General features: G+C 41.9%; 1 protein-coding gene across 5 annotated transcripts in view; it reads right to left on the reverse strand.

Moving 5' to 3' along the window:
- FBXO34 (F-box protein 34) overlaps nucleotides 1-27,334 on the reverse strand; it is a 107,685-nt gene that overhangs the window by 32,280 nt on the left and 48,071 nt on the right. For 2 of the 5 annotated variants that reach the window (XM_053697339.1, XM_053697336.1), the window contains 2 exons: nucleotides 22,033-22,168; nucleotides 20,520-20,673 (listed from right to left, as the gene is read on the reverse strand). In XM_053697339.1, the coding sequence (XP_053553314.1) occupies nucleotides 20,520-20,596 (77 nt within the window). In that variant the 5' untranslated portion in view covers nucleotides 20,597-20,673; nucleotides 22,033-22,168. Of the gene's footprint in view, nucleotides 1-20,519; nucleotides 20,674-22,032; nucleotides 22,169-25,348; nucleotides 25,458-27,334 lie in introns of those variants that run through there. The other 3 variants (XM_053697337.1, XM_053697338.1, XM_053697340.1) reach the window with 2 other exon arrangements.

Raw genomic sequence — 27,334 nt, forward strand, 5'->3', positions numbered from 1 at the left:
GCTGCCCTAATAAACATTCCCCTATCATAGGTGTATGTGACTTGCCCCAATTTTTTAACTGTGAAAGTGCTATCTTTTTCTCTGTATGTGTGTCCCAGAAAAAATTAAAGTTAGCACTTACCTTAAGACTTCTGCCAGGCAGCACGGCAGCTCACTAGGTTTGAGAGACCAGTTCCCTCACATGGACTTGTGGATAGAAACAAAGACCGAGTAATCTTACTCAGGCTTGCACGGTTAGGGCAGCATAAAAATATGGGAGGCGCAGTGAGGATTATTCCCCACAAGTTCCCATTGCTTTAAAGCCACCACTGCTCTACTGAAGAGACTGATATGGGCTACGGCTACACCCTAGAACAAAAACAGCACAATCTTGCACTGCTGAAAAATAATAAAATCTTGCTTGAAGAATGTTTCCCAACACCCAACTAACTAGCTCTAACGTAGGCAAAGAGAATGACTGGGGTTGGAGAGAAGGGAGGTGATATTTAACAGCTTTACTGTGGTGCTCTTGCCGCCTCCTGCTTGGCAGGTGTGATATTCCCAATAGTAATTAGATGATCCGTGGACTCATCGTGTCATTAGAAAGACATAGCATCAGGAACAGGGAAAACCTCAGGAGTAATCACAGGATGTTTATAGACGGAATTTTAAAATTTACTGGATTTGTTATCAAGAGGACCAGACTCTCCTCATTATCCAAAGTTATCAACACTTCTTTTAACAAAGAACGAATATACTCAATCTTGAAAAGATAAGTTGATTTATCATGCCAATGTCTGAAGTAGGACCTTCTGAGTCAGAGAGATCCTCATCAGAGGTGGATATATCAGTATGTTGTCAGTCATTACAAATTTCATCAGTATTATGAGAAGTTTAAAAACAGAATTTATGCTTACCTGATAAATTACTTTCTCTTGTGATGTATCGAGTCCACGGATTCATCCTTTACTTGTGGGATATTCTCCTTCCCAACAGGAAGTGGCAAAGAGAGCACAAAGCAGAGCTGTCCATATAGCTCCCCCTCTAGCTCCACCCCCCATTCATTCGACCGAAGGTTAGGAAGAAAAAGGAGAAACCATAGGGTGTAGTGGTGACTGTAGTTTAAACAAAAAAAACTACCTGACTTAATAGCCAGGGCGGGCCGTGGACTCGATACATCACAAGAGAATGTAATTTATCAGGTAAGCATAAATTCTGTTTTCTCTTGTAAGATGTATCGAGTCCACGAATTGATCCTTTACTTGTGGGATACCAATACCAAAGCTTTAGGACACGGATGAAGGGAGGGAACAAGACAGGTACCTTAAACGGAAGGCACCACTGCTTGCAAAACCTTTCTCCCAAAAATAGCCTCCGAAGAAGCAAAAGTATCAAATTTGTAAAATTTGGAAAAAGTATGCAGCGAAGACCAAGTCGCTGCCTTGCAAATCTGTTCAACAGAAGCCTCATTTTTAAAAGCCCATGTGGAAGCCACTGCTCTGGTAGAATGAGCAGTAATTGTTTCGGGAGGCTGCTGGCCAGCAGTCTCATAGGCCAAACGGATGATGCTTTTCGGCCAAAAGGAAAGAGGTAGCAGTCGCCTTCTGACCTCTCCTCTTACCAGAATAGATAAACAATGAAGTTGTTTGTCTGAAATCCTTAGTTGCTTGTAAATAGAACTTTAAAGCACGAACCACATCAAGATTGTGTAACAGACGTTCCTTCTTCGAAGAAGGATTAGGACACAGAGAAGGAACAACAATTTCCTGATTAATATTCTTATTAGACACAACCTTAGGAAGAAAACCGTGTTTGGTACGCAAAACTACCTTATCTGCATGGAAAACCAGGTAAGGTGAATCACACTGTAAAGCAGATAACTCTGAAACTCTTCGAGCAGAAGAAATAGCTACCAAAAACAAATCTTTCCAAGATAAAAGTTTAATATCTATGGAATGAAAAGGTTCAAACGGAACCCCTTGCAGAACTGAAAGAACTAAATTCAGACTCCATGGCGGAGCCACAGGTCTATAAACAGGCTTGATTCTGACTAAAGCCTGACTAAACGCTTGAACGTCTGGTACCTCTGCCAGACGTTTGTGTAAAAGAATAGACAAAGCAGATATCTGTCCTTTTAAGGAGCTAGCTGATGATCCTTTCTCCAATCCTTCTTGGAGAAAGGACAATATCCTGGGAATCCTAATCTTACTCCATGAGTAACTCTTGGATTCACACCAAAAAAGATATTTTCGCCAAATCTTATGGTAGATTTTCCTGGTGACAGGCTTTCTAGCCTGAAATCAGGGTATCAATAACCGACTCAGAGAAACCACGCTTTGATAGAATTAGGCGTTCAATCTCCAAGCAGTCAGACGCAGAGAAGTTAGATTTGGATGTTTGAAAGGACCTTGTATTAGAAGGTCCTGCCTCATTGGTAGTGTCCATGGTGGAACAGATGACATGTCCACTAGGTCTGCATACCAGGTCCTGTGTGGCCACGCAGGCGCTATTAGAAAAATCGAAGCCCTCTCCTGCTTGATTCTGGCAACCAGACGAGGGAGGAGAGGAAACGGTGGAAAAACATAGGCCAGATTGAAGGACCAAGGCGCTGCTAGAGCATCTATCAGCACCGCCTGGGGATCCTGGGATCTGGACCCGTGAAGAGGAAGCTTGGTGTTCTGACGGGACGCCATCAGATCCAATTCTGGAGTGCCGCATAGCTGAGTCAGCTGGGCAAATACCTCCGGGTGGAGTTCCCACTCCCCCGGGTGAAAAGTCTGACGACTTAGAAAATCCGCCTCCCAGTTGTCTACTCCTGGGATGTGAACCGCTGAGAGATGGCAAGAGTGATCCTCCGCCCATCTGATTATTTTGGTTACTTCCATCATTGCTAGGGAACTCCTTGTTCCCCCTTGATGATTGACGTAAGCTACAGTCGTGATGTTGTCCGACTGAAATCTGATGAATTTGGCCGCAGCTAGCTGAGGCCATGCCTGAAGAGCGTTGAATATCGCACTCAGTTCCAGAATGTTTATTGGGAGAAGAGCTTCTTCCCGAGACCATAAGCCCTGAGCTTTCAGGGAGTCCCAGACTGCACCCCAGCCCAACAGACTGGCGTCGGTCGTTACGATGATCCACTCTGGTCTGCAGAAACCCATTCCCTGAGACAGGTGATCCTGAGACAACCACCAGAGAAGAGAAACTCTGGTCCCCTGGTCCAACTGTATTTGAGGAGACAAATCTGCATATCCTCCATTCCACTGTTTGAGCATGCATAGTTGCAGTGGTCTGAGGTGTATCCGTGCAAAAGGGACTATGTCCATTGCCGTTACCATTAGTCCGATTGTCTCCATGCACTGAGCTACAGATGGCCGAGGAATGGAATGAAGAGCTCAGCAAGTAGTTAAGAGTTTTAACTTTCTGACCTCCGTCAGAAATACTTTCATTTCTACCGAGTCTATTAAGGTTCCTAGGAAGGAAACTCTTGTGAGGGGGGGAAGAGAGAACTCTTTTTAATGTTCACCTTCCACCCGTGAGACCTCAGAAAGACCAATACAATTTCCGTGTGAGACTTGGCTCTTTGGAAAGTCGACGCCTGAATTAAGATGTCGTCTAGATAAGGCGCCACTGCTATCCCCCGCGGTCTTAGAACCGCCAGGAGGGACCCTAGCACATTTGTGAAAATTCTGGGAGCAGTGGCCAACCCGAAAGGAAGAGCCACATACTGATAATGCTTGTCCAGAAAGGCGAACCTGAGAAACTGGTGACGATCTTTGTGGATAGGAATGTGTAGATACGTATCCTTTAGATCCACGGCAGTCATATATCGACTCTCCTGGATCATTGGTAAGATTGTCCGAATGGTCTCCATCTTGAATGATGGGACTCTGAGGAATTTGTTTAGAATTTTGAGATCCAGGATTGGTCTGAAAGTTCCTTCTTTCTTGGGAACCACAAACAGGTTTGAGTAAAAACCCAGCCCTTGTTTCGCAATTGGAACTGGGTGGATCACTCCCATTGTATGTAGATCTTCTACACAGCGTAAGAACGCCTCTTTCTTTGTCATGTCTGTAGACAGACGAGAAATGTGGAACCTTCCCCTTGGAGGGGAGTCCTTGAATTCTAGAAGATATCCCTGGGATACAATCTCTAACGCCCAGGGATCGTGTACGTCTCTTGCCCAGGCCTGAGCGAAGAGAGAGAGTCTGCCCCCTACTAGATCCGGTCCCGGATCTGGGGCTACCCCATCATGCTGTCTTGGAGGCAGTTGCAGGCTTCTTGGCCTGTTTACCCTTGTTCCAGCCCTGGTAAGGTTTCCAGGCTGACCTGGGTTACGAAGCGTTACCCTCTTGCTTTGTAGCATGGGAGGATGAAGCGAGACCGCTCCTGAAATTCCGAAAGGAACGAAAATTATTTTGTTTGTTCTTTATCTTAAAGGACTTGTCCTGAGGGAGAGCATGGCTTTTCCCCCCAGTGATTTCTGAAATAATCTCTTTCAATTCAGGCCCGAAGAGGGATGTTCAAGAGTTTGGACACATCGGCCGACCAGGACTTCAGCCATAGTGCCCTGCGCACTAAAATGGCGAAACCTGAATTCTTTGCCGCTAACTTAGCTAGTTGGAAAGCGGCATCTGTGGTAAAAGAATTAGCCAGCTTAAGAGCCTTAATTCTGTCCATAATGTCCTCATATGAGGTCTCCGTCTGGAGCGCATCTTCCAGCGCCTCGAACCAGAAAGCAGCTGCAGTAGTTACAGGAACAATGCACGTAATAGGTTGGAGAAGAAAACCTTGTTGAACAAAAATTTTCTTAAGTAAACCCTCTAATTTTTTATCCATAGGGTCTTTAAAAGCACAACTGTCTTCAATTGGTATGGTTATGCGTTTAGCAAGTGAAGAAATAGCCCCCTCCACCTTAGGGACCGTCTGCCACGAGTCCCGCATGGGGTCAGATATGGGGAACATTTTCTTAAAAAAAGAAGGAGGGGGAACAAAGGGAATACCTGGTCTATCCCACTCCCTAGTAACAATATCCGCAATCCTCTTAGGGACCGGGAACACATCAGTGTAAACAGGAACTTCAAGTTACTTGTCCATTTTACACAATTTCTCTGGAACCACCATAGGGTCGCAGTCATCCAGAGTAACTAATACCTCCCTGAGCAATAAGCGGAGGTGTTCTAGTTTAAATTTAAAAGCCAACATATCTGAATCCATCTGAGGAGCAACCTTTGCTGAATCGGAAATTTCTCCCTCAGACAGCACATCCCTCGCCCCCACTTCAGAGCGTTGTGAGGGTATATCGGATACGGCTACTAAAGCGTCAGAGTGCTCAAAATTTGTTCTTAAAACAGAGCTATCACGCTTTGCAGGTAACACGGGCAGTTTAGATAAAAACACAGAGTATTATTCACAACTGCCGCCAAGTCTTGCAAGGTAAAAGACACACTAGAGGTGCTAGGCGTCTCTTGAGCGGGCGTAACCGGTTGTGACACTTGGGGAGAGGTTGACGGACTAACCTTGTTACCTTCTGTCTGAGAATCATCTTGGGCCACATTTTTAAGTGCAACTATATGTTCTTTAAAGTGTATAGACATATCAGTACAAGTGGGACACATTCTGAGGGGGTTCCACCATGGCTTCTAAACACATTGAACAAGGATTTTCCTTGGTGTCAGACATGTTTAACAGACTAGTATTAAAACAAGCAGGCTTGGAAATCACTTTAATCAAGTAAAAACACACTTTGAAAAAAATGTTACCGTGCCTTTAAGAGATAAAAAAAACAGAATTTATGTTTACCTGATAAATTACTTTCTCCAACGGTGTGTCCGGTCCACGGCGTCATCCTTACTTGTGGGATATTCTCTTCCCCAACAGGAAATGGCAAAGAGCCCAGCAAAGCTGGTCACATGATCCCTCCTAGGCTCCGCCTACCCCAGTCATTCGACCGACGTAAAGGAGGAATATTTGCATAGGAGAAACCATATGATACCGTGGTGACTGTAGTTAAAGAAAATAAATTATCAGACCTGATTAAAAAACCAGGGCGGGCCATGGACCGGACACACCGTTGGAGAAAGTAATTTATCAGGTAAACATAAATTCTGTTTTCTCCAACATAGGTGTGTCCGGTCCACGGCGTCATCCTTACTTGTGGGAACCAATACCAAAGCTTTAGGACACGGATGAAGGGAGGGAGCAAATCAGGTCACCTAAATGGAAGGCACCACGGCTTGCAAAACCTTTCTCCCAAAAACAGCCTCAGAAGAAGCAAAAGTATCAAACTTGTAAAATTTGGTAAAAGTGTGCAGTGAAGACCAAGTCGCTGCCCTACATATCTGATCAACAGAAGCCTCGTTCTTGAAGGCCCATGTGGAAGCCACAGCCCTAGTGGAATGAGCTGTGATTCTTTCAGGAGGCTGCCGTCCGGCAGTCTCGTAAGCCAATCTGATGATGCTTTTAATCCAAAAAGAGAGAGAGGTAGAAGTTGCTTTTTGACCTCTCCTTTTACCAGAATAAACAACAAACAAGGAAGATGTTTGTCTAAAATCCTTTGTAGCATCTAAATAGAATTTTAGAGCGCGAACAGCATCCAAATTGTGCAACAAACGTTCCTTCTTCGAAACAGGTTTCGGACACAAAGAAGGCACGACTATCTCCTGGTTAATGTTTTTGTTAGAAACAACTTTTGGAAGAAAACCAGGTTTAGTACGTAAAACCACCTTATCTGCATGGAACACCAGATAAGGGGGAGAACACTGCAGAGCAGATAATTCTGAAACTCTTCTAGCAGAAGAAATTGCAACCAAAAACAAAACTTTCCAAGATAATAACTTAATATCAACGGAATGTAAGGGTTCAAACGGAACCCCCTGAAGAACTGAAAGAACTAAGTTGAGACTCCAAGGAGGAGTCAAAGGTTTGTAAACAGGCTTGATTCTAACCAGAGCCTGAACAAAGGCTTGAACATCTGGCACAGCTGCCAGCTTTTTGTGAAGTAACACAGACAAGGCAGAAATCTGTCCCTTCAAGGAACTTGCAGATAACCCTTTCTCCAATCCTTCTTGGAGAAAAGATAGATTCTTAGGAATCTTTACCTTGTCCCAGGGGAATCCTTTAGATTCACACCAACAGATATATCTTTTCCATATTTTGTGGTAAATTTTTCTAGTTACAGGCTTTCTGGCCTGAACAAGAGTATCAATAACAGAATCTGAGAACCCTCGTTTTGATAAAATCAAGCGTTCAATCTCCAAGCAGTCAGCTGGAGTGAGACCAGATTCGGATGTTCGAACGGACCTTGAACAAGAAGGTCTCGTCTCAAAGGTAGCTTCCATGGTGGAGCAGATGACATATTCACCAGATCTGCATACCAAGTCCTGCGTGGCCACGCAGGAGCTATCAAGATCACCGACGCCCTCTCCTGATGGATCCTGGCTACCAGCCTGGGGATGAGAGGAAACGGCGGGAATACATAAGCTAGTTTGAAGGTCCAAGGCGCTACTAGTGCATCTACTAGAGTCGCCTTGGGATCCCTGGATCTGGACCCGTAGCAAGGAACCTTGAAGTTCTGACGAGAGGCCATCAGATCCATGTCTGGAATGCCCCACAGTAGAGTGATTTGGGCAAAGATTTCCGGATGGAGTTCCCACTCCCCCGGATGCAATGTCTGACGACTCAGAAAATCCGCTTCCCAATTTTCCACTCCTGGGATGTGGATTGCAGACAGGTGGCAGGAGCGAGTCTCCGCCCATTGAATGATTTTGGTCACTTCTTCCATCGCCAGGGAACTCCTTGTTCCCCCCTGATGGTTGATGTACGCAACAGTCGTCATGTTGTCTGATTGAAACCGTATGAACTTGGCCCTCGCTAGCTGAGGCCAAGCCTTGAGAGCATTGAATATCGCTCTCAGTTCCAGAATATTTATCGGTAGAAGAGATTCTTCCCGAGACCAAAGACCCTGAGCTTTCAGGGATCCCCAGACCGCGCCCCAGCCCATCAGACTGGCGTCGGTCGTGACAATGACCCACTCTGGTCTGCGGAAGGTCATCCCTTGTGACAGGTTGTCCAGGGACAGCCACCAACGGAGTGAGTCTCTGGTCCTCTGATTTACTTGTATCTTCGGAGACAAGTCTGTATAGTCCCCATTCCACTGACTGAGCATGCACAGTTGTAATGGTCTTAGATGAATGCGCGCAAAAGGAACTATGTCCATTGCCGCTACCATCAAACCTATTACTTCCATGCACTGCGCTATGGAAGGAAGAGGAACGGAATGAAGTGTCCGACAAGAGTTTAGAAGTTTTGTTTTTCTGGCCTCTGTCAGAAAAATCCTCATTTCTAAGGAGTCTATAATTGTTCCCAAGAAGGGAACCCTTGTCGACGGAGATAGAGAACTCTTTTCCACGTTCACTTTCCATCCGTGAGATCTGAGAAAGGCCAGGACTATGTCCGTGTGAGCCTTTGCTTGAGGAAGGGACGACGCTTGAATCAGAATGTCGTCCAAGTAAGGTACTACTGCAATGCCCCTTGGTCTTAGCACCGCTAGAAGGGACCCTAGTACCTTTGTGAAAATCCTTGGAGCAGTGGCTAATCCGAAGGGAAGCGCCACGAACTGGTAATGCTTGTCCAGGAATGCGAACCTTAGGAACCGATGATGTTCCTTGTGGATAGGAATATGTAGATACGCATCCTTTAAATCCACCGTGGTCATGAATTGACCTTCCTGGATGGAAGGAAGAATTGTTCGAATGGTTTCCATCTTGAACGATGGAACCTTGAGAAACTTGTTTAAGATCTTGAGATCTAAGATTGGTCTGAACGTTCCCTCTTTTTTGGGAACTATGAACAGATTGGAGTAGAACCCCATCCCTTGTTCTCCTAATGGAACAGGATGAATCACTCCCATTTTTAGCAGGTCTTCTACACAATGTAAGAATGCCTGTCTTTTTATGTGGTCTGAAGACAATTGAGACCTGTGGAACCTCCCCCTTGGGGGAAGCCCCTTGAATTCCAGAAGATAACCTTGGGAGACTATTTCTAGTGCCCAAGGATCCAGAACATCTCTTGCCCAAGCCTGAGCGAAGAGAGAGAGTCTGCCCCCCACCAGATCCGGTCCCGGATCGGGGGCCAACATTTCATGCTGTCTTGGTAGCAGTGGCAGGTTTCTTGGCCTGCTTTCCCTTGTTCCAGCCTTGCATTGGTCTCCAGGCTGGCTTGGCTTGAGAAGTATTACCCTCTTGTTTAGAGGACGTAGCACTTGGGGCTGGTCCGTTTCTACGAAAGGGACGAAAATTAGGTTTATTTTTGGCCTTGAAAGACCTATCCTGAGGAAGGGCGTGGCCCTTACCCCCAGTGATATCAGAGATAATCTCTTTCAAGTCAGGGCCAAACAGCGTTTTCCCCTTGAAAGGAATGTTAAGTAGTTTGTTCTTGGAAGACGCATCCGCTGACCAAGATTTCAACCAAAGCGCTCTGCGCGCCACAATAGCAAACCCCGAATTTTTCGCCGCTAACCTAGCCAATTGCAAAGTGGCGTCTAGGGTGAAAGAATTAGCCAATTTGAGAGCACGGATTCTGTCCATAATCTCCTCATAAGGAGGAGAATCACTATCGATCGCCTTAACTAGTTCATCGAACCAGAAACACGCGGCTGTAGTGACAGGGACAATGCATGAAATTGGTTGTAGAAGGTAACCTTGCTGAACAAACATCTTTTTAAGCAAACCTTCTAATTTTTTATCCATAGGATCTTTGAAAGCACAACTATCTTCTATGGGTATAGTGGTGCGTTTGTTTAAAGTAGAAACCGCTCCCTCGACCTTGGGGACTGTCTGCCATAAGTCCTTTCTGGGGTCGACCATAGGAAACAATTTTTTAAATATGGGGGGAGGGACGAAAGGTATACCGGGCCTTTCCCATTCTTTATTTACAATGTCCGCCACCCGCTTGGGTATAGGAAAAGCTTCTGGGAGCCCCGGGACCTCTAGGAACTTGTCCATTTTACATAGTTTCTCTGGGATGATCAAATTCTCACAATCATCCAGAGTGGATAATACCTCCTTAAGCAGAGCGCGGAGATGTTCCAACTTAAATTTAAATGTAATCACATCGGGTTCAGCTTGTTGAGAAATTTTCCCTGAATCTGAAATTTCTCCCTCAGACAAAACCTCCCTGGCCCCCTCAGACTGGTGTAGGGGCATTTCAGAACCATTATCATCAGCGTCCTCATGCTCTTCAGTATCTAAAACAGAGCAGTCGCGCTTACGCTGATAAGTGGGCATTTTGGCTAAAATGTTTTTGATAGAATTATCCATTACAGCCGTTAATTGTTGCATAGTAAGGAGTATTGGCGCGCTAGATGTACTAGGGGCCTCCTGAGTGGGCAAGACTCGTGTAGACGAAGGAGGGAATGATGCAGTACCATGCTTACTCCCCTCACTTGAGGAATCATCTTGGGCATCATTTTCAGTGTCACATAAATCACATTTATTTAAATGAGAAGGAACCCTGGCTTCCCCACATTCAGAACACAGTCTATCTGGTAGTTCAGACATGTTAAACAGGCATAAACTTGATAACAAAGTACAAAAAACGTTTTAAAATAAAACCGTTACTGTCACTTTAAATTTTAAACTGAACACACTTTATTACTGCAATTGCGAAAAAGTATGAAGGAATTGTTCAAAATTCACCAAAATTTCACCACAGTGTCTTAAAGCCTTAAAAGTATTGCACACCAAATTTGGAAGCTTTAACCCTTAAAATAACGGAACCGGAGCCGTTTTTAACTTTAACCCCTTTACAGTCCCTGGTATCTGCTTTGCTGAGACCCAACCAAGCCCAAAGGGGAATACGATACCAAATGATGCCTTCAGAAAGTCTTTTCTATGTATCAGAGCTCCTCGCACATGCGACTGCATGTCATGCCTCTCAAAAACAAGTGCGCAATACCGGCGCGAAAATGAGGCTCTGCCTATGATTAGGGAAAGCCCCTAAAGAATAAGGTGTCTAAAACAGTGCCTGCCGATATTATTTTATCAAAATACCCAGATTAAATGATTCCTCAAGGCTAAATATGTGTAATATATGAATCGATTTAGCCCAGAAAAAGTCTACAGTCTTAATAAGCCCTTGTGAAGCCCTTATTTACTTGCTGAATAAACATGGCTTACCGGATCCCATAGGGAAAATGACAGCTTCCAGCATTACATCGTCTTGTTAGAATGTGTCATACCTCAAGCAGCAAAAGACTGCTCACTGTTCCCCCAACTGAAGTTAATTCCTCTCAACAGTCCTGTGTGGAACAGCCATGGATTTTAGTAACGGTTGCTAAAATCATTTTCCTCTTACAAACAGAAATCTTCATCTCTTTTCTGTTTCAGAGTAAATAGTACATACCAGCACTATTTTAAAATAACAAACTCTTGATTGAATAATAAAAACTACAGTTAAACACTAAAAAACTCTAAGCCATCTCCGTGGAGATGTTGCCTGTACAACGGCAAAGAGAATGACTGGGGTAGGCGGAGCCTAGGAGGGATCATGTGACCAGCTTTGCTGGGCTCTTTGCCATTTCCTGTTGGGGAAGAGAATATCCCACAAGTAAGGATGACGCCGTGGACCGGACACACCTATGTTGGAGAAAAGGCACACAATTTTGCAAAACAGTGAAAAAATGCAGCAAACTTCAACATTTTTACAGTATGTACCTAAAGCATTAGTAAGATTGCACCACTAGCAATAAAAACGATTAACCCCTTAATGCCAAAACCGGATCGACAGTAAGCCAAAAAAACGGTTAAACTTTCAGCACCCTGCCACAGCTCTGCTGTGGCCCTACCTGCCCTTAGGAACCAGATTTGTGGGGGAAAAACTTCTTATAGGCCCTCAAACTGCAGCCGGACCCTCCATGTGAAGCAGCCTGAACTTCTAGTGAATTATAACTGCGCATCTGAGGCGCGAAATTAGGCCCCTCCCACCTCACTACGGTGCTTGTGAGGCCTAAAGAAACACTCCCAAGTGTATGAATAATAGCCATGTGGGTAACAACCCCTGAAAAAAAACCAAAGTAACCCTCAAAGTGTCTCAAACAAACGAAATTTTCAATAAAAACCGTTTGCCATAAAGTAGTGTCAACCAGCATAAACTAGCCCTGTTATGTAAGCTTAAAATTCCATACCTAGTTTCTGAATATAGCTTACCCTTCCCTCATGGGGATATTATCAGTCCTTTCTAGAAATAAATGACTGAACATACCTTTTTTGCAGCCTAACCTGTAAACCGTTCCCCCCAACTGAAGTTTTCTTGTACTCATCAGTCCTTTGTGGGAACAGCAGTGGATTTTAGTTACAACATGCTAAAATCATCTTCCTCCCTGCAGAAATCTATCTCCTTTCTGCTAGAGAGTAAATAGTACACACCGGCACCATTTAAAATAAAAAAAACTTTTGCTTGTAGAAAATAAAAACTACATTTCTAACACCACATTCACTTTACACTTCCGATTGCTTAGAGCCGGCAAAGAGAATGACTGGGGGGTGGAGCTATAGGGGGAGCTATATGGACAGCTCTGCTGTGTGCTCTCTTTGCCACTTCCTGTTGGGAAGGAGAATATCCCACAAGTAAAGGATGAATCCGTGGACTCGATACATCTTACAAGAGAAAGACCTTTAATGTTTATTAGAAGGCGGAATAGCAGATATAGCCTTCTGTATTGCATCAGCAATATAATTTTTCATATCAACAGGGATATCATGTACATTAGATGTTGAGGGAACAGCAGATACTGTACTAGCACTGATAGAAACTTGTTTGGCATGCAAAAGCTTATCATGACAACGGTTACATACTACAGCTGGAGATATAATCTCCACTAGCTTACAACAGATACACTTAGCTTTGGTAGAACAGTGTTCAATGCAACAAGGCTCCTACAGCAGCTTTTGAGACAGGATCAGATTGAGATATCTTGTAAAATGTAAAAGAAAAAACAACATTTAAACAGAAATATCTTATTTCCACATATAATAGTTTCAGGAATGGGAAAAAAATACGAATGCTACAATTGGCAAAAAAGCAAATAGCATAGCCCTCTGAGCATACAGAAGGCAAGAAGCATATAGGAGGTGAGGTAAAATAAAACTAAATTTTTTGGCGCCAAGTATGACGCACGATGCAAAAGGAAGTATAAAAAAAAAAAAAAAAACGTTGCCGCTAACAAACATCCGGAAATGACGCAACGCGCGTCATAACACAAAACTTTGCGCCAAACAACCTGGCGTCAACTAAGACGCAGGAAATGACGAACTTGCGTCATCATAGACGCACATTTGTGCCAAAAAATTCTCGCGCCAATAATGAAGCAATAAATAACAGCATTTTGCACCCTCGCGAGCCTAATTTGCCCGCAAGTTTTAAAAGAAAAACAAGTCAAACTGGAAAAGAGACTATACCCCAGTTAAGAAAAAAAACTTCCTAAAAACATAATTTATGCTTACCTGATAAATTCCTTTCTTCTGTAGTGTGATCAGTCCACGGGTCATCATTACTTCTGGGATATTACTCCTCCCCAACAGGAAGTGCAAGAGGATTCACCCAGCAGAGCTGCATATAGCTCCTCCCCTCTACGTCACTCCCAGTCATTCGACCAAGGACCAACGAGAAAGGAAAAGCCAAGGGTGAAGTGGTGACTGGAGTATAAATTAAAAAATATTTACCTGCCTTAAAAACAGGGCGGGCCGTGGACTGATCACACTACAGAAGAAAGGAATTTATCAGGTAAGCATAAATTATGTTTTCTTCTGTTAAGTGTGATCAGTCCACGGGTCATCATTACTTCTGGGATATTACTCCTCCCCAACAGGAAGTGCAAGAGGATTCACCCAGCAGAGCTGCATATAGCTCCTCCCCTCTACGTCACTCCCAGTCATTCGACCAAGGACCAACGAGAAAGGAAAAGCCAAGGGTGAAGTGGTGACTGGAGTATAAATTAAAAAATATTTACCTGCCTTAAAAACAGGGCGGGCCGTGGACTGATCACACTACAGAAGAAAGGAATTTATCAGGTAAGCATAAATTATGTTTTCTTCTGTTAAGTGTGATCAGTCCACGGGTCATCATTACTTCTGGGATACCAATACCAAAGCAAAAGTACACGGATGACGGGAGGGATAGGCAGGCTCTTTATACAGAAGGAACCACTGCCTGAAGAACCTTTCTCCCAAAAATAGCCTCCGATGAAGCAAAAGTGTCAAATTTGTAAAATTTGGAAAAAGTATGAAGCGAAGACCAAGTTGCAGCCTTGCAAATCTGTTCAACAGAGGCCTCATTCTTGAAGGCCCAAGTGGAAGCCACAGCTCTAGTAGAATGAGCTGTAATTCTTTCAGGAGGCTGCTGTCCAGCAGTCTCATAAGCTAAACGAATTATGCTACGAAGCCAAAAAAAAAGAGAGGTAGCGGAAGCTTTTTGACCTCTCCTCTGCCCAGAGTAAATGACAAACAGAGAAGACGTTTGTCGAAATTCCTTAGTTGCCTGTAAGTAAAATTTTAGAGCACGGACTACATCCAGGTTGTGCAGTAGACGTTCCTTCTTTGAAGAAGGATTTGGGCATAAAGAAGGAACAACAATCTCTTGATTGATATTCCTGTTAGTAACTACCTTAGGTAAGAACCCAGGTTTAGTACGCAGGACTACCTTATCCGAATGAAAAATCAAATAAGGAGAATCACAATGTAAGGCTGATAATTCAGAGACTCTTCGAGCCGAGGAAATAGCCATTAAAAATAGAACTTTCTAAGATAACAACTTTATATCAATGGAATGAAGGGGTTCAAACGGAACGCCCTGTAAAACATTAAGAACAAGGTTTAAACTCCATGGTGGAGCAACAGTTTTAAACACAGGCTTAATCCTGGCCAAAGCCTGACAAAAAGCCTGGACGTCAGGAACTTCTGACAGACGTTTGTGTAACAGAATGGACAGAGCTGAGATCTGTCCCTTTAAAGAACTAGCAGATAAACCCTTTTCTAAACCTTCTTGTAGAAAAGACAATATCCTAGGAATCCTAACCTTACTCCAAGAGTAACCTTTGGATTCGCACCAATATAGGTATTTACGCCATATCTTATGGTAAATCTTTCTGGTAACAGGTTTCCTAGCCTGTATTAAGGTATCAATAACTGACTCAGAAAACCCACGTCTTGATAAAATCAAGAGTTCAATTTCCAAGCAGTCAGCTTCAGAGAAGTTAGATTTTGATGTTTGAAGGGACCCTGTATCAGAAGGTCCTGATTCAGAGGTAGAGACCAAGGTGGACAGGATGACATGTCCACCAGGTCTGCATACCAAGTCCTGCGTGGCCACGCAGGTGCTATTAGAATCACTGATGCTCTCTCTTGTTTGATTCTGGCAATCAATCGAGGAAGCAACGGGAAGGGTGGAAACACGTAAGCCATCCTGAAGTCCCAAGGTGCTGTCAGAGCATCTATCAGGACTGCTCCTGGATCCCTGGATCTGGACCCGTAACGAGGAAGCTTGGCGTTCTGTCGAGACGCCATGAGATCTATCTCTGGTTTGCCCCAACGTCGAAGTATTTGGGCAAAGACCTCCGGATGAAGTTCCCACTCCCCCGGATGAAAAGTCTGACGACTTAAGAAATCCGCCTCCCAGTTCTCCACTCCCGGGATGTGGATTGCTGACAGGTGGCAAGAGTGAGACTCTGCCCAGCGAATTATCTTTGATACTTCCATCATAGCTAGGGAGCTTCTTGTCCCTCCCTGATGGTTGATGTAAGCTACAGTCGTGATGTTGTCCGACTGAAACCTGATGAACCCCCGAGTTGTCAACTGGGGCCAAGCCAGGAGGGCATTGAGAACTGCTCTCAATTCCAGAATGTTTATTGGCAGGAGACTCTCCTCCTGACTCCATTGTCCCTGAGCCTTCAGAGAATTCCAGGCGGCACCCCAACCTAGAAGGCTGGCGTCTGTTGTTACAATTGTCCAGTCTGGTCTGCTGAATGGCATCCCCCTGGACAGATGTGGCCGAGAAAGCCACCATAGAAGAGAATTTCTGGTCTCTTGATCCAGATTCAGAGAAGGGGATAAGTCTGAGTAATCCCCATTCCACTGACTTAGCATGCACAGTTGCAGTGGTCTGAGGTGTAAGCGTGCAAAGGGTACTATGTCCATTGCCGCTACCATTAAGCCGATTACCTCCATGAATTGAGCCACTGACGGGTGTTGAATGGAATGAAGGGTGCGGCAAGCACTTTGAAGTCTTGTTAGCCTGTCCTCTGTCAGGTAAATCTTCATTTCTACAGAATCTATAAGAGTCCCCAGGAAGGGAACTCTTGTGAGTGGAACGAGTGAACTTTTCTTTTCGTTCACTTTCCATCCATGTGACTGTAGAAATGCCAGCACTAACTCTGTATGAGACTTGGCAGTTTGAAAGCTTGAAGCTTGTATCAGAATGTCGTCTAGGTATGGAGCTACCGAGATTCCCCGCGGTCTTAGTACCGCCAGAAGAGCACCCAGAACCTTTGTGAAGATTCTTGGAGCTGTAGCCAATCCGAATGGAAGAGCCACAAACTGGTAATGCCTGTCTAGGAAGGCAAACCTTAGGTACCGATAATGATCTTTGTGAATCGGTATGTGAAGGTAAGCATCTTTTAAATCTACAGTGGTCATGTACTGACCTTCTTGGATCATAGGTAAAATTGTCCGAATAGTCTCCATCTTGAACGATGGAACTCTTAGGAATTTGTTTAGGATCTTTAAGTCCAGGATTGGTCTGAAAGTTCCCTCTTTTTTGGGAACCACAAACAGATTTGAGTAAAACCCCTGTCCCTGTTCTGATCGTGGAACTGGATGGATTACTCCCATTAACAAGAGCTCTTGTACGCAGCGTAGAAACGCCTCTTTCTTTGTCTGGATTGTTGACAATCTTGACAGATGAAATCTCTCTCTTGGAGGAGAGTATTTGAAGTCCAGAAGGTATCCCTGAGATATTATCTCTAGCGCCCAGGGATCCTGAACATCTCTTGCCCAAGCCTGGGCGAAGAGAGAAAGTCTGCCCCCCACTAGATCCGATCCCGGATCGGGGGCCCTCAATTCATGCTGTTTTAGGGGCAGCAGCAGGTTTCCTAGTCTGCTTGCCCTTGTTCCAGGACTGGTTAGGTTTCCAGCCTTGTCTGTAGCGAGCAACAGCTCCTTCCTGTTTTGGTGCAGAGGAAGTTGATGCTGCTCCTGCTTTGAAATTACGAAAGGAACGAAAATTAGACTGTCTAGTCTTGGCTTTGGCTTTGTCCTGAGGCAGGGCATGGCCTTTACCTCCTGTAATGTCAGCGATAATCTCTTTCAACCCGGGCCCGAATAAGGTCTGCCCTTTGAAAGGTATATTAAGCAATTTAGACTTAGAAGTAACATCAGCTGACCAGGATTTTAGCCACAGCGCCCTGCGTGCCTGAATGGCGAATCCTGAATTCTTCGCCGTAAGTTTAGTAAGATGTACTACGGCCTCCGAAATGAATGAATTAGCTAGTTTAAGGACTCTAAGCCTGTCCGTAATGTCGTCCAGAGTAGCTGAACCAATGTTCTCTTCCAGAGACTCAATCCAGAATGCCGCTGCAGCCGTGATCGGCGCAATGCATGCAAGGGGTTGCAATATAAAACCTTGTTGAACAAACATTTTCTTAAGGTAACCCTCTAACTTTTTATCCATTGGATCTGAAAAAGCACAGCTATCCTCCACCGGGATAGTGGTACGCTTAGCTAAGGTAGAAACTGCTCCCTCCACCTTAGGGACCATTTGCCATAAGTCCCTTGTGGTGGCGTCTATTGGAAACATTTTTCTAAATATCGGAGGGGGTGAGAACGGCACACCGGGTCTATCCCACTCCTTAGTAACAATTTCAGTAAGTCTCTTAGGTATAGGAAAAACCTCAGTACTCGTCGGTACCGCAAAATATTTATCCAACCTACACATTTTCTCTGGTATTGCAACTGTGTTACAATCATTCAGAGCCGCTAACACCTCCCCTAGTAATACACGGAGGTTTTCCAGTTTAAATTTAAAATTTGAAATATCTGAATCCAGTCTGTTTGGATCAGAACCGTCACCCACAGAATGAAGTTCTCCGTCCTCATGTTCTGCCACCTGTGACGCAGTGTCTGACATGGCCCTAATATTATCAGCGCACTCTGTTCTCACCCCAGAGTGATCACGCTTACCTCTTAGTTCTGGTAATTTAGCCAAAACCTCAGTCATAACAGTAGCCATATCCTGTAATGTGATTTGTAATGGCCGCCCAGATGTACTCGGCGCTACAATATCACGCACCTCCCGATCGGGAGATGCAGGTACTGACACGTGAGGCGAGTTAGTCGGCATAACTCTCCCCTCGTTGTTTGGTGAAATTTGTTCAATTTGTACAGATTGACTTTTATTTAAAGTAGCATCAATACAGTTAGTACATAAATTTCTATTGGGCTCCACTTTGGCATTGCAACAAATGACACAGGTATCATCCTCTGAATCAGACATGTTTAACACACTAGCAAATAAACTTGCAACTTGGAAATACAATTCAATTAGAATAATATTAAAACGTACTGTGCCTTTAAGAAGCACAGAAGATCTATGACAGTTGAAAATTAATAAATTGAAACAGTTATAGCCTCAATCCTTGTAAACAACACAACTTTAGCAAAGGTTTAATCCCATTAGCAAAGATAACAAATTCTGAAAGCAGGAAACAAATTACAGAATAAACGTTTTTTATCTCAGTCAAACTATAATTCTCACAGCTCTGCTGAGAGAAATTACCTCCCTCAAAATAAGTTTTGAAGACCCCTGAGCTCTGTAGAGATGAACCGGATCATGCAGGGAATACAATGAGTTGCTGACTGAAATATTTGATGCATAGTAAAAGCGCCAAAAAACGGCCCCTCCCCCTCACACACAGCAGTGAGGGAGAACAGAAACTGTCAGAAAACAGATTAAGCAACTGCCAAGTGGAAAAATAGTGCCCAAACATTTATTCACTCAGTACCTCAGCAAATGAAAACGATTTTACATTCCAGCAAAAACGTTAAACATAATCTCTAGTTATTAAACAGCTTTATGTATTTCTTACAGTGTAATTCTAGTGAAGTATACATACACGACATTATATCGGTATGGCAGGATTTTCTCATCAATTCCATTGTCAGAAAATAAAAACTGCTACATACCTCTATGCAGATTCATCTGCCCGCTGTCCCCTGATCTGAAGTTTACCTCTCCTCAGATGGCCGAGAAACAGCAATATGATCTTAACTACTCCGGCTAAAATCATAACAAAAACTCTGGTAGATTCTTCTTCAAACTCTGCCAGAGAGATAATAACACACTCCGGTGCTATTTTAAAATAACAAACTTTTGATTGAAGATATAAAACTAAGTATAATCACCATAGTCCTCTCACACATCCTATCTAGTCGTTGGGTGCAAGAGAATGACTGGGAGTGACGTAGAGGGGAGGAGCTATATGCAGCTCTGCTGGGTGAATCCTCTTGCACTTCCTGTTGGGGAGGAGTAATATCCCAGAAGTAATGATGACCCGTGGACTGATCACACTTAACAGAAGAAACATGGATTATACTAAAACTGCCAGACTGCAAAGGGAAATACACATAGACCTGACTCATGGCAAATATAAGTAAATACATATAATTTAGAACTTTATATAAATACATAAAGCGCCAACCATAGCTGAGAGTGTCTTAAATAATGATACATACTTACAGAAAGACACCCATCGACGTATAGCCAAACCAGTACTGTAAACTATCAGCAGAGGTAATGGTATAAGATTATATCGTCGATCTGAAAAGGGAGGTAGGAGATGGATCCCTACGACCGATAACAGAGTACCCTTGAAAAGATTTTCCGTGAGAAAAACCATAAAAAAATAAATCAATAGGCGATACTCTTCAAATCTCTCTGACAAACACTATACTCTAAGAGGAATTGGGCTTCGGAATGCTTAGAAGCGCTTATCATAGAAGAAATCATAAAAATCAAGCACAAACTTACTTCACCACCTCCATAGGAGGCAAAGTTTGTAAAACTGAGTTGTGGGTGTGGTGGGAGGTGCATTTATAGGCATTTTGAGGTTTGGGAAACTTTGCCCCTCCTGGTAGGATTGTATATCCCCATACGTCACTAGCACATGGACTCTTGCCAATTACATTAAATAAATAGATGGTTCCCTCAGGTTCCTAGGATTGTCAAACTTTGCTTTAAATGTGCACAGTTTAAAGACATGTAAACACCATCTGACATTCCATACAATTAAGTGCTTATCTGGTATCTAATTATGTCACTGTGTATCGAATACAGAACTACAAATAACAGTGTCACGCATGGACCACATATTTTTAAGCTTTATCAAAAAGGATTAGTACTCATTCTTGGTGATAAGTCCTAAGGGATTTGGATAGACCATTTTTGTTCTACAAGGTATATATATTACACAAGTATGTTTTCCTAGCTCTATTTACCGTTTAACATGTTGGTAAGCAAATGAAGTAGATTTCAGCGGTTCCCTGTGAAGGCTGGCTCTGCAGGAACTCATCATAACTTCCTGCACACAAAGTGTTTTGTCACAAGCAGTCCATCTTGCCCCCCGGTTTATGCCCTACATATTCTTGTTTACTGTTAAAGAAGTAGAGAAAAAAGCAAAAGTTAGTCTAAACGCAAATAAAATTAATTTAAAAAAAAAAATAAAAAATATATATATATATATATATATATATATATATATATATATATATATATATATATATATATATATATATATATATATATTAGATCTGCAGCAACTAAATTGATAATGAAAAAATAGTTATCAACTAATATTATTGATTAGTTTAGTCTGCTTACAGCACCAGCTGCTTCACTCCGATGAACTCCTGCACATAGTATTGTGTTTTTTGGTTATGTCCTTAGCCTGAAGGAGGAGGTCTACTATTCATTTTTTCAGGACAGTATAAAAATGTATTTTTAAAGGGACATGAAACCCAAATATTTAGTGTGTGATTCAGACTGAGCAAGTGATTTTAAGCAACTTTCCAATTTACTTCTATTAAATACATTTGCTTAGTTCTCTTGGCTCCTTAGTTATAAAGGATACATAAAAAGGCTTAGGAGCAGCAATGCATTACTGGGAGCTAGCTGCTGATTGATGGCTGCACATAACTGCCTCTTGTTATTGGTTGACCAGATGTGTTCAGTTATCTCCCTGTAGTGCATTGCTGCTCCTTCAACAAAGGATACCAAGAGAATGAAGCACATTTGATAATAGAATTAAATTGGAAAGTTGTTTTAAAGCACATTCTCCATCTAAATAATGAAAGAAAAATGCTGGGTTTCATGTCCCTTTAAGCTTACAACTACTCTTGGCTTATATGGATTAGATCACCTGTGCAACCCAGAAGTCGTCATTTGGATTATTTATATTAAATCAGGTTATGCATGATATAGTGCCGAGCTTATTGTATACACTTAGCCCTAGATTTATGGGATTTGTTAAGTGAACGGATATTATTGCTTTGTACAATAATTAGCCGATTGCTTACTATTGCTGATTATATGTACTGTATAGATAACGTGTAAGGCTTGTTATTGGGATATATAGTCCTCAGCGCTATGGACCTTAAAAAAAAAAAAAAAAGACTGAAAACCAGAATGTAACAAACAGTGATACCTTTTCTATTTCTACTCTTTTCAAACAGTTTGTGGTTTTGTTTTGCATAATTGTCCAATTTTAAGCAGCAGAATACATTTTATAAACATTTTTTTATAAAACAAACATTTTGTAACCTGTATTTAAGTTTATTAATCGATTATAAAAATAATCGTTAGTTGCAGCCTTAATATTCAATTGTAAAACCTTAATTAGCACTTCTACCAAAGGAAAAAACAATTGCAATTCCATTATCAACCACACTACAAATATCTATGAAACTATTCGTTAGATCTACCATCTGCTGAATAGCAGTAACATATACTTACAATAATTTTCTTCTTGTTCAAGTGATAACAAGGTGTCTGAACTAGCTGTAACGTTTCATTTCACTTGGAGTAGGTAGAAACTGCCTGGACTCCTCACTTTCCTCTTTCTGGCAGCTATAGTTTATACAAAGACAATCTAGGACCAGATAGAGGAGAATAATGAGGCTTTAGACACACAAACAGGAAACTCAGGACGAATGGTCAGATCATTGGTATTGTCATTTACAAATAAAGCACCACCATATTCTGCAACACAAACCAATACAGAAGCTACCAAGGCCCTGATCTTATTTACTAAAGTGATATTTGTTTCTCTTATATTCTTGTGATAAAGTCAGCCCTGACTGGTGTGTAAGTACTTATGAGATACATATGACATTTCAGTTAGAGAGAGAATAAAAATCACAGTCCTTACCTAGATGTATGGTAGCAATACTGACAAGCCTTTGGTTTATTGAACCTGTTACACTTGGTGACAGACCAGGAGACTATCAGTATACTAAAGGCATGATAAGGCCATACATTTTATTTTTTGTAGACTATTGAGTTGTTTTAAGTCATATCTATTGTGGAAATTGCTCAATAGTTTTGTTTTTGCCATCACAGACCTATGTAGCTTTCACACATTTTAATGATTCTGCAATTGAAATTAAAAAAAGGTGCCTTGAAAAAAATTGTGGTCAGGAAACAGCAGAAAAAGTTATCTGCTAAAGCCATACGTAGCAGGAATAGTCTCAACAAGACAGCAGGTCTGGTGCATTTCCAGCTCTGAGAATCCTCAAATTTTCAGAGCTAAATTACATGAAAATGGGGCAAAATAAGTATACTGCAAAGTTCATTTACTATGCATAACTAAATATTTTATATAAAAACTAGATATGTGCAATCTGAGGTTTCTGTTGTCTATGAATGTGGAAGAAGGTGGCCGCTAATCGCATTAGATTTTTTTCGGTGCCTGATTTATTCTTGTCAAAAAGAAATTCCAAAGTCCAAATTCATATCTTAGTGTGTTGCACTTTCACAAGAATAAATATGGCTCAGAAAAGAGCCGAATCCCACGAGCGGCTGCCTTCTTCTGCATTCGAAGGCACCCGAAACCTCAGAATGCACGTGTCTAATAAAAGCCTTAAGATCTTTACTGCCCCTTTTAGAGAACCCTTAAAAGTAGCACAATTCTAATTAACCGACTAATCTAAATTAAGTTGTTTTAAATTGTATGGCTATACAAAAATTAGTGCCAGCTGCATGCCCTCACCTGATTGGTGCGAGTAAACAAGGTGTGTATGGACTTGCCTCTCTAGAATTAGTATAGAAGGTGCTAAACAAAACACTTCTAGAACTGTATTTCTGGCTCATAAATTTGTCAACCCTTGCTATAGGGTTATATTCCATCTGTACAATGCACAGACTTCCATATGTTACCACAGTGCGCCTAATTCATTTACACGCAACTGCATTTACTAATAATTACTCTAAATAGCAAAAACAATTTAGCAGTGTAAAAATGATTGACGGGTATATTTAATTAAAAATAAAAAACTAACATGAATGTACCTTGTGATCTAACTTGGGAGGCAGATGACTACCACATGCACATAGCAGTGTGTTTTATTTAAAAGAAACAATTCTTGTAATCATATAACGTTGTTTAGAATCTATTCTGTAGAGTGTGTAATTCCCTGCAACGACAGCGCTACATTATTACTCATTTGCAGTAATCTGTATATGATGTTAGATCAGTCATTTAACTGCTCAGCCTTTCAACCATGTGCTATTTGAGCTTTTAGATGTTCCTCACATTTTAAAAAAAGGACATGAAACCCAAAAATTCTCTTTTGTGATTCAGATTCCGCATACAATTTAAAAAAAAAAAAAGTTTACTTATATTACCAAATCTACTTTGTTCCTATGGTATTCTTTGTTGAAGAGATACCTATGTAGGTGTCTGGATAACTACATAACAGGATATAGTGCTGCCATCTAGTGCTCTTGCAAATGGTTAACATTCTTGCACAACTGCTGCCATCTAGTGCTCTAGACATCGGTAGGCTCCTTAAAGGGACAGTATGCATCAATTTTCATCTAACTGCATGTAACAGACACTACTATAAAGAAGACTATGCACAGATAATGCTGTAACAGACACTACTATAAAGAAGACTATGCACAGATAATGCTGTAACAGACACTACTATAAAGAAGACTATGCACAGATAATGCTGTAACAGACACTACTATAAAGAAGACTATGGACAGATAATGATGTAACAGACACTACTATAAAGAAGACTATGGACAGATAATGATGTAACAGACACTACTATAAAGAAGACAATGCACAGATAATGCTGTAACAGACACTACTATAAAGAAGACTATGCACAGATAATGATGTAACAGACACTACTATAAAGAAGACTATGCACAGATAATGATGTAACAGACACTACTATAAAGAAGACTATGCACAGATAATGCTGTAACAGACACTACTATAAAGAAGACTATGCACAGATAATGATGTAACAGACACTACTATAAAGAAGACTATGCACAGATAATGATGTAACAGACACTACTATAAAGAAGACTATGCACAGATAATGATGTAACAGACACTACTATAAAGAAGACTATGCACAGATAATGATGTAACAGACACTACTATAAAGAAGACTATGCACAGATAATGCTGTAACAGACACTACTATAAAGAAGACTATGCACAGATAATGCTGTAACAGACACTACTATAAAGAAGACTATGCACAGATAATGCTGTAACAGACACTACTATAAAGAAGACTATGCACAGATAATGCTGTAACAGACACTACTATAAAGAAGACTATGCACAGATAATGCTGTAACAGACACTACTATAAAGAAGACTATGCACAGATAATGCTGTAACAGACACTACTATAAAGAAGACTATGGACAGATAATGATGTAACAGACACTACTATAAAGAAGACTATGCACAGATAATGATGTAACAGACACTACTATAAAGAAGACTATGCACAGATAATGCTGTAACAGACACTACTATAAAGAAGACTATGCACAGATAATGATGTAACAGACACTACTATAAAGAAGACTATGCACAGATAATGATGTAACAGACACTACTATAAAGACGACTATGGACAGATAATGATGTAACAGACACTACTATAAAGAAGACTATGGACAGATAATGATGTAACAGACACTACTATAAAGAAGACTATGCACAGATAATGATGTAACAGACACTACTATAAAGACGACTATGCACAGATAATGATCTAAAAATCCAGTGACAAACCTTTTAAAAATGTACTTAGAAGCTCCCAGTTTAGCACTGTTGATGCGATTAGCCTGGGAGACCCAGTGAAATGGGCTGGGAAAGCAGGAAGAGCAAACACTCCCCTCCCTCCCCTGCATATGAAAAGACCCATCACAAAAAGAAGAGAAAGAAGGAATCAATAGGCTTCAGTCAACATCTGATACTTTTGGCCTTAGATAGAAGTCTGAAAATAAGCACAAAGTTTTTAAAAAATAAGCAAAACTATACATTGTTACAAAAACACAACCAGATGGGCTTTATAAATGGATCACCTACAAAACATTTTTGAAGAAAAAAATCTAGTGTACAATGTCCCTTTAACTTACATACCTGCTTTTCAACAAAAGATACCAAAAGAACTAAGAAAAATTGATAATAGAAGTAAATTAGAAAAGTGTATAAAATTCCATGCATTATGAGAATCATGAAGGAAAAAATGTTGGGCTCCATATCCTTTTCAGCCCTAATGTAGGTGTGTATATAAATACCCTTATTGTTCCGAGTATAGGCCGCACCTGATTATAAGCTGGACCGTAAAAGTTTGGAGCCATTTTAAAGAAAATGAATTTTGAATATAGTAAACCGCCCCACCTCAGATGGCAGTTAACTAGGATTTTACATACTCGGTAAATATGGGCTTTGCCAGTCTATAACTGATACCACCTGTCAGTATAGCAGCATTACTAAACAGGACATCCCCGGTTTTCCAAATTGCAATAGTAAATATGTATTACTGTACGCCTTTCCCAAGCACCTGGGTGCCATTGGTGCTCTAAAATTTGGGCCAGGCGCCTAAATTACCTCTGTGTGTCCTGGATTCCTTTACATTGGCACCTTTGTCTGCTGAATAACTGCTGCCCACCATGTGGCTAACTCTGCTAGCGGCTGTAACTGTATGCCTAGTAGTAAATGTGCTCATTCCCAGTGATGTCATTCCTGAGCCATAGGTACATTCTTGCTCTCGGTTAATGGGCACTGAGCTCTCTTTGGTTAAGCTGTTTAAATAGGTGCAGCGTATAGTACTGGCACCGTATTTATGGAGCTCATCTTCGCTCCATAAAGTGAACATACCGATTATAGGCCGCACCCCGAATTTAAATTAGGGGGGGAAAAGTGCGGCCTATAAGATAGGGGTGTTGAAAATAATCTCTACCACGATGCAACCCTCAACGATGCTGCATCGATGCAATAAAGATTCTGAATCAATTCACGCGCCATCACGTGTCCCCACCGGCACACATCTTCCTTCCCATTCTATATTGGACCTGTACTGGCTCTGTGCATAAACCTGGACGCAGTGCTAAGCGCACATGCTGCCCTATAAAATATTACAGTCATGAACTGTAAAGTACCTGAGGCACTGTTCTCTGCCTAGAAACAGCTAGCGTAAAAATCACATAGCTATTTGATTGGATGATAGTTTTCAATTTTACACGGCGTCCAGTGCAGGAATAAACCTGTTGATTTGCGGACAGTGCGCTGTCAGTGATAGGAGCGTGTAATTGACTATACCCGGAAGCGAAGTAAAACAAAACACAAAGACGCAACAAGAAGGAGCAGCATGAAGTGTGTTGGGATCCTGGCCCTTGTGGCTTTGTTTTGCGTAGTAACTATCTACTCAGTATGGTAAGTGCTGAAAGTAAACTGTGTTCTGTACAAGGGGCTGGAGTAAGTTTTGTGGCAGGTAAGGGGAGGAGGGGTAAGTTGTATAATACACAATGAGGGAGATAGTGAACTTGTGTGAGTGCGCTCTCATACATGTATCTAGTAGTTGTGTGAATGTCCTTTCACTCATTGTGTATCGTGCAGTTGTGTGAGTGCTCTCTCACCCATATGTATATGGCAAAGTTGTGTGAGTGCTCTCTCACCCATATGTATACGTCTATCCTTAACTATTAATATATTAACCCCTCACTTTCCAGCTGCAATACATTACTCTGAGCCAAAGATAAAAACTTGTATACA

Source organism: Bombina bombina, chromosome 1 (assembly GCF_027579735.1).
Source record: "Bombina bombina isolate aBomBom1 chromosome 1, aBomBom1.pri, whole genome shotgun sequence".
Taxonomy (NCBI): Eukaryota; Metazoa; Chordata; class Amphibia; order Anura; family Bombinatoridae; genus Bombina; species Bombina bombina.